This window comes from Buteo buteo, chromosome 1 (genome assembly GCF_964188355.1).
Source record: "Buteo buteo chromosome 1, bButBut1.hap1.1, whole genome shotgun sequence".
Lineage (NCBI taxonomy): Eukaryota > Metazoa > Chordata > Aves > Accipitriformes > Accipitridae > Buteo > Buteo buteo.
In genome coordinates this window covers 69,780,871-69,797,027 of record NC_134171.1, presented here as the reverse complement: position 1 = coordinate 69,797,027, position 16,157 = coordinate 69,780,871, and the positions used below count along the sequence as shown (strand labels likewise).

The 16,157-nt window shown below is 38.1% G+C and overlaps 1 protein-coding gene across 5 annotated transcripts in view; it reads right to left on the bottom strand.

Moving 5' to 3' along the window:
* The window catches only part of SLC10A7 (solute carrier family 10 member 7), a 157,213-nt gene that overhangs the window by 31,373 nt on the left and 109,683 nt on the right, over window positions 1–16,157 (bottom strand). For all 5 annotated transcript variants that reach the window (XR_012651569.1, XR_012651571.1, XM_075035240.1 and 2 more), the window contains one exon: window positions 8,782–8,865. Coding sequence is in view for 3 of the 5 variants with exons in the window: in XM_075035240.1 (XP_074891341.1) it covers window positions 8,782–8,865 (84 nt within the window). In the remaining 2 variants the exon portion in view is untranslated. The remainder of the gene's footprint in view (window positions 1–8,781; window positions 8,866–16,157) is intronic.

Sequence of the window (16,157 nt, the reverse complement as noted above, 5' to 3'; positions counted from 1 at the left end):
ACGAAACTGCAAGCAGTATTTTCTCAACATCTCCAATCGGCTGTTATCTTCTTTAAATATCCACTTCTATCTAGTCTGGAATTATTGTGAATCAACAACCATAAATATGAATACAGCTTCTTTCTGAACATTGTATTTTTAAAAAAATGACATAGTCGGACCCTGAAGAACTAAATTGTGGCTTCAGGAAATCATCTAATCAACCCAGTGTCATCCTAAATATATACTGTAAAAACACAGACAAAATACATTGTCTCTAACACAGAATCCCATACATTTTCATCTTCTCAAAGGGTTCAGGACGACCTATAATGTCAGAGATTGATTCAGCCTATGATCACTGATTCAAGGTAATCTAAATTCTTGTATAACTTAAGAGGGGAGAAATATAACCCTACAGGTATCTGTAAAAACTCAACTAGATTTTTCACAGGGAAGCTCATCTCAGCTGATTCATTTTGACTGAAAACCAATCCACTTGTTACGTATTTATGCCCTGCAGAGTTGTTTCAGGACAAGGATGCCTTTTAATTCTTAACCCAATTCTGTAATTTTTCAGGGTTAATGGAGAACTTAAAAAAAATTGTGAAGATTTGTAGTGAAATAATGATAAATCCCACAAATACAATAAGGACGACACACAATAAAGTACCGAGCCAGCCAGTCAGAGAACCTTGTTGTTCTGTCGTGCCGGCACTCTCTGACAGGAAGCCTAATAGAGGTTGAAAAGCCACGAGCAACGCAGACTGAAATGATTAAATAAAGAATCTCATAGGTAATTCGGAGCCTGGGCAGAGATATTAAGCTTCATTTGTCTGCAAACACAGCAAAAGCTATCATGATAATATTTGCATGTTACAGCCTGTACGAAGGATGCCAGACTTGGGCATCGTACCGGTATGCCACTTCTCAGTTGAAATAACAAAGTCCAGTATTTTGAAGTATGTACCAGTACAACGGGGGACAAGGGAGGGACAAGCACCGAAGAAACAAGCAGTTGAGAAAATGTCTGAACTGATACTCCTGTGAAAAGATGAACTTACAGCTTGGGGTAGAAATACGAATGACTGAGATCTAAAATAGATCCGTCAGACTGGCACACTGATGGAAAAGAGCAAAAAGAGGAGTACTCTTCAGATGCAATAATTCCATAGTTCCTAGTGAAAGGGAATTCCTCAAATAAAAAATGCAGTTAAAAACATCTGGGGGGGCAGGGAGAGGGAGGCAGAGCTGTTGAAAGAATAATCATTATGTGAAACGTAAAAGCATTTTAAAATGTACTTTACAGGGGCAAATTCTGCAGGATGCTACTATGTTGCAGAGAATGTATGCACAATCTCAAGGCCTTGCAACCCGTATCCCTGCTGAGACTCCTGCAGAATTACTTCTGCAAGGAGGGCTTTGGGCCCTCTGGTCCTACGGTAGTGATCACATTAGGTACAATGCACTGCAAAGATTTTTGTGCAGATTTAAATGCCAGTCCCAAAGAGCAAGGAATTCCTGATGGCTGACCTGGGGGTTGCACATGAAAGAACAACGCATGGTGAATCCTTCCCCCACACTGTGGTTTAGTGGGGAGAAGAAAGGAAGAGAAGCAAAACCTTGCAATAGGTGATCTTTTATAAATAACCTGCATGATGAAAGGTGCTGATAAACTCACAGAAAAGTTAGATCTTAAAAGAACATAACTGTGTCCATCAGGCAACTACCTCGTGGTGACTACATCCTGGCAATCTCCAAAGGTTTTTGGAAAGGCATCAGCTCAAATTTGCTTCAAAACAATTCTAGGCTCAAACCTTGCTCTTGCCCAGGATTTAATTTTTAACAACAAAGGAATGTAATTACACATGAATTAACAGTAGTGTCCCCATTTCAATTTAGTTCTTCTACCAGAATGGTTACATCCACAGTATTTTTCCTCCAGACTGCTCCGTATCCTGCCATAACCTCCTTGTCTAAACACCAGCCTCCCTAAGCAAATGGGCTTACTGCTCATATGCTTAATTCACTTAACATCCCCTGTACAAAGAAACAAAATCTGCTATTCCAGGAAAGCAGGTAGATAATGCTCATCCGTCATAAGATCATACATGAAAACAGCAGAAGATATATTATAGAAAAACAATTCACTTATCTAATTATACCTTCATAACAGTCACACTGTATACCCAGAGAAATTTGTCAGTAAAATACAGCTAGACTGTTTCCACCTGCCTGCTCAAGTGCTGGACATACAAGATAAAAAATGTAATAAACAATGTAATTCATTAATGTTCATTATTAATTGAACTAAATAGGGCAAGGAGCTCCCCTCTTATGTATATGGAATGGAATAATTTCTGACATTTGTAATACAGTACATCTTTCAAAAATTATCTAGATCTTCAACTTAATTTTTTTTAAACCCATGAAATGAAAAAAAACTAGTGGAAATGGTTATGAAGTCACTTTTTCTGTTTCCATTATACACACAAGAGTATCTCTTGGTATTTACATCATTACACAAAGTAGATTTTTCCTTATTCTATCAACTCTTTCGGACTGATTTACTCTTTCACAGAATTTACAATGTTTTTTACTGCACTTCTGCTCCTCTTGTTTATTATGTATTGGTATGTACTTCTAAATACCTGGGAAAAACACCTGGGGCTTTACCATTTCAACAAAGAAACACAAGTCACTTTTTCCCTGTGTTGAAACACACAAGGAAACAAGCTGAAACTATGCTGGATTGTCACTATACCTAAATGTAGCAGTTACCTTATTTACTTTGTCTTTTAAGGTGAAATTCCTAACTCACTTTTAAGTAATATTATTACTACTTATAGCAACAGACCTTTGCAATGAACTCTGCAATGCAAAATTTTCTTTTGAAAAGCTTTGAGTCAGGCTAGATGTTTGCAACAGTTCAATAACTTCTCAACATCTCTTCTTATATAGTGATGGCAAACCAAGAAAGCCAACGGCATGGAATATTGGTAACTACTTCAGTGAAGCTGGGAAGATATGAAAGGGGGAAAAAATTGGAAAAAAGTGAACTAAGATGACAGTCACTGTGAAAATCAGTAGAAAGAATCAGATACTGGAATGGAAGGGAGATTATGCGGGTTGTAGAAATGACATAAATAAGATGGAATATGCGTCACAGATTTCCATAGCATAGCCACCCTCCATATATCCAAGGTCCGCATTGCAGTTCAAATGCACAGACCCTTTTCCAAAGCAGAGCTCATATCACTTCAGCCAGACCCTGTCCTGATAATTGTATATGGACTGTACCTGTGTGAAGGCACGCATTCTCACCTGTTCCTGTATACTGCTATAAAGTCCCAAACTTTGTACTGGTTCACCCACCTTTCTGTACCTTCTAGGACATCAACAAATGCTAAATTTATCCTTATTCTACAAAGTGTGCAATCTAACATTTCTTTTCTGAAGATGGGATAGGAAAAAAAAAAAGTTTTTGCAATCTGGGAAAAAAAATCTTTTTTACAAGCATCTTGTTGTCTTTCTTCAGCTTACCAAACTCCCCTAAAAGCTATCTTACTCCATTATGTCAGCCAGTTTACTCCCAAGAGACAGCTCCTGACACATATACGCCTTCAAAGCTAGCTTTATAAAACTCACATGAGGCCATTTTCCAAATTAACTTTCACATTTTGGGGTAATTTACAACTGTTGCTTTAAAACCTTACAAACAGGTGCAACATGACATAAATGTAAAGGGAGCCTGTAGCAGCGGTACATGTTTTCCTCATATTTTGTATTTCTGAGGAGACTAGGTTCTGTTCCCTGTTGGAGTCAAGTGTCAGAAGGGAGCGAACTGTGGTCTGAAGGCTGTTTATCTGCCAACTCAGTTTTCTGCAACAAGCTTCTAGAAGTGCTCATCTCCCAGGGTACCACTCCTCCTCCCTGCAGCTCCCCTAGACTTTGAAAAGAAAGTAGGGCTACTTTCATGTGGATTTAAGTTACAAGAACAAAAGGATTTGACACTGTTCCCTTTGTAGAACAGTTTCTTTAACTATTGTTTCCCCCACCCACCCACTATAAACAAACATTAGGCTTAGGTGAATAGTACCTTCTACTCCCTAGCAACTGCCACCTACCTTTCCCTTTCAATTTCTTATTCTTTAAAAATAAATACATTGCTAAGCTTTTTAGTCTCAATTTCACTGACAACTTGTATTGCAACACAGCACCCTTTTAGAGTTGTGTTTATAAGCACACCTCCCAAATGTTGATAAGGTTCCTCTGGAACATTTTGGGCAATGATGCAGAAAGCACTTAAAATCCTTTACTTGTAGGACATTGAGATTTTTTTGTGTAACTAGACTCAGCGAGGATTTCTGTACAACTGGCTTCATTTTATAGATTTGGGAAGAAGAACTACTTAGAATCATAACATTAATTTTAGCTTTAGTTAAGGTCTGTTTAATGTGAAGTGCCCACTTTACGCTGGCAGACAAATTACCAATGGGGCAACTAGAGAATGCATGAATGATAATGTACAGACAAGCTTTTTATTATTTATTCATAGAAAACAGTGGGTTTTGGTGTGCTGCTTTGAAAAATGTTCAAACTAGTAGAATATAATGAAAGCACAGTGAAAATTCTATTTCATTAACATTTAATCATAAATCGCTCTTTAATACAAAACATAAAATAAAAGTCTGTCATAAGCATTTAGGTGTAGAGAATGGAGAAAGTCTGCAAAAAGAGGAAAGGAAATATTGCAGTGGTTTTCACTGTTCCTGTTATCTGTCACTTCAGAAGAAAAAAATAAGCAAAGAAACAACAGTCTTCAGCCAAATCTCACAACTGGTCATGGAGAAACTGCTTAAGACATTTCTCGAAACCTTACTGTTTGCTGACTAAAAGTATTACCAACATCTATAGACAAGGAAACAATTATTTTAGCAAAATCATAACAGCTCAGGAGCAGCAATCTTCATCAGAACTCCGCTACCCGGGAAAAGAAATAACCAGAACTTCAAGCTGCCAGAGCAAATTAAAAAATCTTTTCCATGAAATATCTATTACCATGTTTATCATATAACAAGCATTCTCAAATTCCCCTTAGAGGTATACAAGAGTGGTGCACAAATAACAAGCTCTTACACACTACAGATCTTCAAGGCTTATAGAACATTAGATCTTTATAAAATACTATAGATTATGTCTCTTTTCAAGACCTCTTGTCAGAGACATCTTATTTGTTACTCTATAAATACAAATGGAATATTACATTATCAATACTGATTTGAGGAACATCATACTGTCAATTCGCAAAACACATCTGAAGACACAGAAGATGCAGGCCACAACATTTTTTTTAGGTTTAGACAACCTGCACATCTCTGACAGAGTGATTCTCTTTACTGAAGACCATCTATCAGTAACTGCTATCTCTAAGACTCAGTGCCTTTCAGATAACATAGTATCTTCCTCTTCCTTTAACAGTTCCTTCTTTACCTAACAAATGGCAGCCACCACCTGAGCATAACCTGTACCTGCAGCCCCTTATGCATTTCATTGGCAGCGGCTAGAAAAGTGTGTTTGACTCCTGTCAACGGCAGTCTTGCCACACAGAAAAAATTGTTTGAGAAACAGTAGAAAATAAGCATCAATTACACTATTGTGACTTTTCTCTCCCAGCCATCATTAAAAATTCTGACAAGTCAGCCAAGCAACCAAAACTCTTGATACATTTTGCCATAAAGCAAACAAAAAACCCCAAACAAAACAAATCTAAAAGCACCTTCTCATCTGCTTTGCTTATATCCCAGGGGCTGCTCAAACAGCCAGCTCTGCAGCCTGCTCAGGAAATGAGCGTTTAGGCAACACAGGTTTTCCCAGAGGCGAGATTTTTTTAAAGGAAAATAAAGCCCTTGGAGAATGCTTCCTTTAAGCAGCCTTCTCTGTTTAACACTGATGTGGATCGAGCGTAAAGCCTCTGTTGATCACAGCTGAGTTAGGAAGGCTGAACAGAAGCAATCCTCCAAGCAGGCAGGTTCCAACCTCGGTTTTTTCCCAATCAAGCTCTTTGCTACCAGGTAACCTTACCAGGCATTCTTCCACTGACTTTTCTGCTGAGCAGTATGACTGTGCACGGTAAGGAATTGACATTGTGGGCATGAAATGATAAATTAGAAGTAACTGCTGAAACCATCATTCATGAATTGTGGGCCATTATCTCTTAATGCATCTGGAATCCCAGAGCAAGCAACTTGTGATTCACAAAGCAGTATTATGTTGCTGTGCCGCAGGTTGTGCAACAGTTCAGTAATGAGCGAGTAGTGGTCTACAAACTAAATGCAAAACTTCCCATTTAATCAGAACTGATCCATGTCACCTCCAGATGAAGGGCAAGCAGACCTATCGCTGTATCTCTTAGTGTCAGTCCTTTTCTTGCTTATTGTTTTCCCCTGATTACTGCATGTTATTTTTGGATATCCACCTTAAAAAATGGCTTCTATTCCTATCTGGGCAGGTTGGTTTACTATTGTACAGTTCCACCTAATCAAGAAAATCAATTTAAACTACCCTTGGCATTTTTAATCTGTAGCTATCCTTAGCATTTCCTCTCTTCCATATCCTCTGAACAGATAAAATCAAGTGCAGTAACTTTAGAAATGAAGTCTTTATGCTTAGAAGAATGTGAGCTATTTCTGTTGACCATTCATTTCCAGAAACTGCTTCAAACACTTTTGAAGGAGAATCATCCTATTTCTTGCTGAAGTGTATTTATAAAAAACAAACTCTTAAATAAATTTGTGATTGAGTTACACAAGCTTTAAGATTCTCTATTTTTTCTTTCAGTCTTTATCAGAACTCCTAAATCACATCTGTTCTCAGTTAAGTCTCATCACAATTCTGATTTCGAACTTAAGATCATTCAGAGCATTTATTTTATATGCTTATTGCTTAATTCATGTTATTTAGCCTTATTATTTGGTGAAGCCAAAAAAACCCCCAACTCCACCAGTTAGCTCACATAGCAATTTCTTGTAACATCCCTCCAAAGTAACATGCCATTATATGTATAGATGAAAGTCCTCTTGAAATTTTGCAATCACTTTGTCTAGCAATCTACCATCATCTTCAGACTTATTACACTGCAGTATAGCTTGCTAATACCCCATCACTATAGGTTACTTTATTGCTAGATCTGCTCCCATGCTATTTGTTTCTTAGAAATTTCCAACTAAGGCTTGCAACTAATAGCTTCCAGATTTTGGACCTTTCAGAATGAGAGGATTCAAGTGCTTTTGCTTGTCTGCTTTTGGTGGAGACTTAATTTAGATGAGATAAGAATGTGCTACACAGGTAGGTTCATCAGCAACCCTTTGTGGTCTTAATAAATAAGGAGATTCTTAGGCATTTAACTCAAAGCATGTGAGCAATTCAATAGCCTTCAGGGACACAGAGGTTATGCCTGTTTTCCACATGGTATGGTTACAGCCAGGTTATGCAGATACTGAATGCTGGTGGCTACTGTCATGCTTATCATGCTCATCTTCTTATAAGGCTTTAATGGGGTTTTTTGACCACATAAGAAGCAAACTTCACTAGGGCTTCAGTAAGGTACAGTACATGCTAATTCTGAAACGTGCAGTTATAGTTTGATACAAGACTGATTGCCTATTCTACATAGCACAGGCAATGACAGATATTCTTAACCTTGTCCAGGGTGCTCCTTTATAGACGCCACTTTCATTTGCCTACATTTTAACTATGCTTTCCATTTCAAAGCCTGCTTTAGGCTGACAAAATTCAGAAAGTTCCAGCTGAACCCCAAGTTAAACTGGATGCTAGAATCAGCAACAGTACCCCTTGGGAATGAACTGCAAATCCCACTGATACTCCCTTCATGCATTCTGAATGCCTGAGAACAACGAATACTTACAAGTATGTAAGAATTAGGCTTCGGGTGTTTTGGTGTCCAAGAATAGTGGACACCTCTGACAACTTTTGGTCTTAATATAGCAACTTACCACCATGATGTGGAAGAAAAAACTAATTAATATTAACATTTGTGAAAAAACAGATACTACAGATAGAAGTGTCTCAGAAAATCTTATATTGCAATTAGTATCTTTACATTCAGTGAAAGATTTCTATCATATGCCATGAAAAAATAAGGCCTTGTGTTACAATACGAACAATGAGTATAAAATGAAATATTGAACAGCTGCTCATTCCATGAATACCCTCCATCCAGTGTAACAAATGATAGAGGAGTCATGCAGAAAGAATAGTTTGCAATTGTGCAATTAAAACCCTTATTGTAAAGCATATGCAAAATGGCTTGAGCAGCCTTAATTTTATGATTTCTTAACTTCTGACTGCTTAGCCCTTACATGTTTTTTAATGTTGAGAATTTTTTATTCCTGTAATTAGCAGTAGATACTACACAGGGAGAACTTCCTTCATCATCCAGGCAAAGGGCATGTGACAAAAGGACTATATAGTATTCTCAAAGCTCATTTGTATGGGGCTGGAATTTCTCACAGTCTGGGCTGCCATTTTTCCCACTTTATGTTCACAAACTCCCTTCTCGATATGCAGTAGCGTATGTTTGTGGTAGTGAGGGACAGATGCTCAATCTCAACAAAGATCAATGTGGCTCCAGGGAGCACTGTAGCATCTTTTCTCTGATATTAGACTTCACTATCCTGAGGCTGTTCCTATGTGGCAGCTTATCAGGTTGCCAGTCTGTCTTTAAGATAGCTCTCTTTATCTTATTTTTTTTAAATAAGAATGTATATTTAAAAGACATACCTGTCCAATAATAAGGGGGACTACAACAGTCATGAACAGCTGTGAGAATATAGATGTAAAAGGCACAGAGGAGGATGATCCAAGCTACAAAATAAAAATATACCATTAATATTGCACTTTTCTTAGTATCTGCAAATTTCATACATAGGTATCACACATTAGTATACATTTTATTTTACACATAAAAACTTGGAAGTATATGCACAAACTTGGAAGTATATGCACACATTTAATTGTTAAGTCCCAGTAAAGCATTTGGTATTCCACAATAACAAAACTAAAACAATCTCTGGTTGATTACTTTATAACCTAAGGTAATAGTTCCATCAATATTCATTTAATTGAAACCCTGCTACACATATATGCCAAGTAAATTATATAAGCATTTGTAGGATGATAGTCTAAAAAGACAGGGAATGAATCTTCCTAACTAAACAGTTAGCTCAACTAACTTACCATTTATACAAATATCATGCAACAAAAAATGGTGTAGTTATTTCAATAAATAAGTAAAAATAATAAAATAATGAAGACATTCACATGTTTTATTTCAATGACATTAAGAGATCTACTGAAAGTATACAACTGTTCTTTCATTAAGACAACTGAACTGTGACAGGCTTAGTCTTCAAATAGGTGATCTCTTTAATTACGACTGTAAATTCTAAAAGTACTTTTTTTTAAAGATGCGGGTGGAAAAGGTGAACAAGCACAGTGGGATTTTTGCAACCTACTTCAGAATGCTAAAGAAAATATGCATCTTTTATATTCTGATTGGACTTGTTTTATGCTACGTCATTGAAAAGTTTCCTTTAATGTAATTTAACATATATTTAACAGCAACAGAATGTACACTATTAAATATATAGCAAGAAGACTGAAATAGCCTTGTCAGAGCTTCCACAGACAACCATTTGCTTCATGATGAGGGTAAATGACATAACATTGAGGATTTCACAGATCCATATTATTTTGTATTTTCCACTTCACTTTAAAGATCCTCAAAACAATGACAGAATTCAGAATCTTTGCAGCTCCATCTAAAAGATACTGATTTCCTAAAACATTCTCACATACGTCATTCTCATAAATTACACTCAGATTGCATTATGCTTTTGACACTTATCTTCCTTTCAAAGCTACCTGCAGGCATGATAGACAGGGTGATCATACAATCTAGTCACTTCCTATAACTCTGCCTAGAAAAATCAACATATGGCCATAAAAATGGGTTTGGCATAAAAACAGATTCTTCAGAAATTCAAAGTAAGGAAAAATCAGAAATTTCACATACTGCAGAATTTTACTTTATTCAGAAACGTACAGCTGCAACCTTTACCTACAGAAAATAATCTGATGAGAAAACACCAATCATACCACCTTTGCAGTGGTTTACATGTACACACACTGCTTTTTGTAAATGGCATTTGTAGATGTACTACTTGGGAAAATAGTGAACATGCCTACGGGGCTGTCTGTATGCAAGCTGAGCTTTTGGTACACACAAATGGCATCAGAACCGAGAAACAGCACAAAATGGAATTAACTTCTGACACTAGGAAATCATGGGACTTTGAGTGTTGCTTGGTCAGCTTAGAGTTTAAGAGAGTGGGACCAGACCAAATCTACCTTTTCTTTAAACATACTCCACCACTTGCTTTCACATGTCCCTTTCTGAACACACTCTAAGTATAGAGCCTTGCGCAGAACGTATGGGATATGGCTGTTTCCTATGCGTTACCTTAACTGGCAACATCAGGTAAGACTCAGTTTGGCCATTTAATAAATTACAACATCTCATCCCCATCACCTCTGATTTTAAAAATGTGGGCACAGAAGACAGCTGGAGGGGACCTGAAGATGATGTCATCACTGAGACTTTTGGTCTCCAAGTAGGGTGCAAGTGACAGCACTGAGATTAAGGAGCCTGAATTTCCCATGGAGTCAAGAGGGAGAAGTAAAGGCTTGCATTGCAGGGGAAGATTCAGATCACCCACATGAGTACCTGAAGTCAGGCAGTACAGCTACTCCATTCCCAAGGGACATGAGGTTCTCTGCATGATTCCTTGCAGCAAGCAGAGCAGAAAACTCTGTCATACCACTCATGATCTCCTTGTTGTTTTAATTCTTATAAGTAGCTTCTGAAATTTTAAAAGGTTCATAGTTTTTCAAACTGTATTTGGACTTACTTTTTGCTATGTGCTGAGGAGCTAAAAGCATTACTTACTATGTATTCAAGGAAGCTTTTTCAAGTGAAAGTGAAGATTTTTAAACTTTAAAATCTGCTTGGGTCACAGAGGAACGAATCTAACCAAGCAGTCCGCATGCCAGGACCCTCTGCATAGCTTCATGAAACTATGACACTTTAGCAGTGGCTCTTGTGCGCTTTTATAAAAACATTGATTGGACTTCTCGCACTACTTTAAAGTTTTATGCTCTGTGGATGCATAATCAGTTTCTAAGTCAGGAATGAAAAACTGTTCAACAATATAACACACTGCTGAAAAAGACAGCCATTCAAACAGCAACAGTCTTGCCAGCTTTTAAAAATATTACTTCAAATGGAGTATCTTCAAGCTGTTATGGATTCTTAAGCACTTGGTACATGTAAGGATATGTTTTGTTTGGGGTGTGGGGTTTTGGGGTTTTTTGTTTGTTTGGCTGGTTTTTTTACATAATTATAAACTGAATTACAGGTACTGTGCTGCGATGCTAAACCAATTTACCTAGGAAAAGTAAAATTATTTTATTCAAAGAAACAATCTTCTATATCAGGATATCAGGGTATGGTTCTTCGCCTTGTCAACTCCACCCCACCCATTCAGGCTCATCTCACTGTCATTTGGATCACCAAAAGGCAGATATTTCAGGTAAGCATCTCACCCTGACTACATTTTAAACGAAACAGAAATCCTCATATCATTCCAAAATGTCAAAATGAATTAAAAAAAAAAAAAAAAAAAAAATTCATTAACCCTCCTTTTGCCCAGAGGAAGCGAGTTCTTCAACTACACCTGGCTTGTAGGGGAAAAAACCTCTCCTTCTTGTAGAAAAAGTCAAGTTTTTCTGCTTCTGAGTCCTCCACTGCATGATCCTATGACCACACTATTTTTGATCCTGTTTCAGTTGTATAGTTAAGAATTATATTCTTCCACCAGTCTCCAGCACCTTCATTACTTTCTACAGAACAGCGTGGAGCTAGCTTTTTTCTTGGGTCCTTAAGGGGTCCTAACACTCTGCTATACCACACTCAGGTACAGAGGTTTGGAGCAGTGTGCTTGCTAGGCTCTGCCCCAGCTTCACGGATTGCTATGGTGTTAACACTTCCCTGTCCCACCTGTGGTACTGACATTACATCTTCAAACAGACTTCTGAACTTTATTTCCCTTCTGTATATTATGACAATAACTACAGTGGACTGTTTTTTATCAGAATCTATCTGTTAGACCACGTCTATAAACTCTTGTATTACCTTAATCTTAAATCTATTCCCAGAGAAACACAGAATGTAAGATAAAGGCTGAAGAAAAGAGAAGGCAGGAACTCCTCATCACACAGAAGAAAAAGACTTTTTAACCCAGACCCTGGACACATAGTGGCTAACCATGCAGAATTACAAATGCTAAAGGACCCACAGCTAATGAATGCATAACTTGGCCAGGACTGCCTCAACACTTGCAAAATGCAAACTTATCAGTCTCACAAACATAAGTGTTTCATGGATTCAGACATTGCTTGGGTTCCAGACTTCCTTTGCACTTGGATATTTTTATCACATCCATTTTGACAAAGTAGTGAGAACTGAGGAACAGAGGAAACAAAAAGCTTGGTATAAGGTTAATCAAACCTTCTTACACATTTACAAATATTCTGTCTGAATGAATAAATACGATTTTGCTCAGGTTTTAGTTGGATCAAGCAAAGTTCTGTGCTCCATTTGCTGTCATGAAACAAAGTTTTTTAAAAAACCACTTAGATGATCTGCCTTGCACCAAAATTAGCTTTATGCTAAAATGTCCGATGATATTTGGCTGCCCTCCTTGTTATAATAATCTCCATGCCTAAAAATGAACCTTTCTTAACAGGCAAACAAACAGAAGAAGTACTGTAAGAACTGGTATAAAAACATCATAGACTCAAACTGCTGATTTATAGCTATTAAAAAAATATTCTGATTGGAATCTCTTCTGGAAGATGAAATGCACCATTTAATGAAAAAGTTATCACAAATTTTCATGCCAGTATATTGTCTATGCTTGTTTTAGAACATTTTTTAAACAAAAGTTTGACACTGTAAAGGGATCGTTATGTGCTATTCTGGATAGCAGCATTTCAGTTGAAAGTTTATTAATAAGCCAGGCCTGCTTGAATAGACTCACTATTCAAAAAAAGACCCTGACAATTCTTGCTTACGAAAAGGCACTTTTCACTTAAATGATCTGAGTGATTTCAGAAGGACAACTCAGATGAGCAGGAGCTGCACCTTCTGCAAGTGTTTGCTGGATATGAGTGTAATGAAAGAGAATTCCAGGCAAGTCTTTCCAAAGAATTCTGTCACCGTGCAGTACTTCAAACCTGACCTGCAGCATTCTTGCTAATTAGTCCTAGACCTTTCTTCTCAAGAGACTGCCTGTTTTAAAAAAACTCCTGGGAAATTATTTAGTGTGTTTCTTTATGAGTTTGTGGTAGAAACATTGGCTTATTCTTAATTGATGGGCTATATTTAACTGGTTGTGGTAAAAACAAAAAGCAAAACCCAACCAAACAAAAGAAACCTTCCTTGCATAAAACCCAGACAATTCCACTTCCCAGCCCAGACTGCCTCCATAAACCAGATGCTCCATTCTTACCCTTCTGGCCGACAGGCAGGTACCACTGTGGGTGTTTCCTCGTCTACAACTGCCACTGACTTAGAAGAAACACACCTCCTACCAGTCACACCAAATTATAATCCAGTGCCACATGTGCTGCACGTATTGAATCCACTTTGGAGGCAGCTGTCATTGGGGCCTTACTCTTCCACTGTTCTCCTGCAATTAACACATTTCCTCAGGTTGTGTCTTTGTGCTCTTCATACACCATCAGCCAGCTTCAGCTTCACCATTTGTTGAGCACAGAGAAGGAAACAAGGCCAGGGTGAGAACAGGGCAGAACTGAAAGGAGAGTCACAGGCTGCTGTTTAAGCTTTTCTTTTCCACCTTCAGGTCAGGCTGCTCTGGTTTTTAAATTTTGTGTTCAACGCTGTATCGCTGCTTCTGGTTACTCTCATCCAGTCCAGATTCAGCTGCCTCGGAGGCCTGTCTGGACCACCCCATGCACTAATCCCTTTATATCCTGTTGCGGATGACAGCCCCGTTACAGAAAGGACACAGAAGGTGATGTACTTTTGAAAAAGATGTGCGTGGGATCCAGTTCGGTAATGAAGGACAATGAACAAGAGTGACCAGCTGAACTAAGCCCTCCCTTGCTTTGGACTCTTTCCAGAACCCTTATCCTAACCCAGTCATTGCAGTATGCTATGTTACAGCAGAAAAGTATGCACACCGCCCTCAGTAACCCAGGTACTTGGCAAATGGAAATGCTTTGCAGTGAATACACTGCAATCGGCAATAACTGTAAGCATGCTGAGGCTCTGGGAAGTAGGAAGAGTCCATGCTACTCTATGGGAACGGCGCTGACAGGTGCCTGAGTTCCACGGTGCCCGCCTTTAGATTTCAGGTAGGAGGTTGAAAGAGATGAAGCAGTCATTCCCATGTAACATTTCACAGGCATCTAAACAGAGCTGGCAGGTCACTAGGATGTCCTTCCTACTCCACTGCTTTAAAGGCATTCACATGCAGAGTGTTTCGGTATCTCAGTAGGTAAGGCAGAGAAGCTGTGTAAAAGATGCCAGCTCCCAGCAACTGACCAAGAGTCACTGGTACTGAAATTGCCCACCTGTAATGGGTGCTGACAGCAGGAGAGGGAAGGGAAGGGGAGGCATATCACTGAGAACAGAGCTTCTATAGCAAGAGAAGAAAGAGGGTCTGGCATTCAAAAGCAAATAGGTTTCAATTTCCTAGCACTGGCAGAATCGGAGGTATCAGAAAGAGTGTATTTAAATTTTAAAATAAAGCTTTTGATTCTGCCTATCAAAAACTGCAAGTTGTCTCTTGCCTCAGAGAAAGGGGCAAAAGGTACAACAGAGATCACGTTCAATGGTTTGGCAGTCAGGTATTCGAAGAATAACAATGAAAGATCTATTTGTTAAAGGAAGACATAAGTCTAGTTCTGCTAAAGAAAAGATATGTTCTGATCTTATAGTATATTTTGCAAATTCTTACATATTCTATATGCTTCTGTGGCCATTGGAATTGATTTGGCACAAATAGAAAAAAACCTCTAGCTGTCTACGTATACCCTCCAGTTTTGTTTCAAAAAAAAGAAAAAAAAAAGAAAAAAAAAGAAAAATCAAAGTTTCATAATCAGAAGTGTGGAAAAAGAAAAGCTGGCTTGGGCAAGGAGACTGTATGTTTTGGGGTTCCCTTGTTAAAGTGATCACAGATGCCTAATCCTGTTCTGCGTTCCCCTATGACACATTAAATACCAAGCCAATTCAAACATACCTGTCAATTTTAAAGCCTTTTATAGACCTGTAAAAATAATCATAGGTATTCTCAATCTGAAATATACCAGAGCTATTCTTCCACTTTACCATAGTACAATGATCTTGAGGGCTGATGTAAAGAAATGAGATCAAGCATAACAACCCAAAGGCATCTAAATGGGGGTTAGATGATTAACACTCTTGGAGAGCTGAGACTTAAGGACTAGTTCCCCAAAATTTTGCTGCAAACAAGGGGGTGACTAACTGGAAATAAATAGATTAGTAAATACAGGATAATTAAGAACGATGAATATTATGTATCCATGAAAAACGCAGGTGTGACGTACCAGAAGAAATACATCAATCAAGGTAGGGGATACTTGTGACATTGCACAAGGCCTGGATAAGCCCTTGTGAAGAACACTGCGCTGCTGTGTGCAATTCTTATTACCTGGACTGAAGGAGGAGTTAAAACTGGAACGGATGCACAGAACACCTCAGAATAAGGGATTTGGTTGGTTTTTTTTTTTTGCATTTATGTTTTAAAGATTAGAAACGCATGGCTTGTTTAGCCTAGCTGACTGAAAGCTGGGAAAGAGGATAGGATTGTACACTATGTCTGAGCCAGGGTGATAAATTTCAGAGAAGTGCTAGTCAGGTGTATGATAACATTGGCAACAAAGACAAATGGGTAAAATACCTGTCACAAATACTAGAAATTAGGTTTCTGTTCATCAGAGACACAAGTTTCTAGTAGTGCAAGGTGGAGGGAGAGCAAAAATCCTTACTT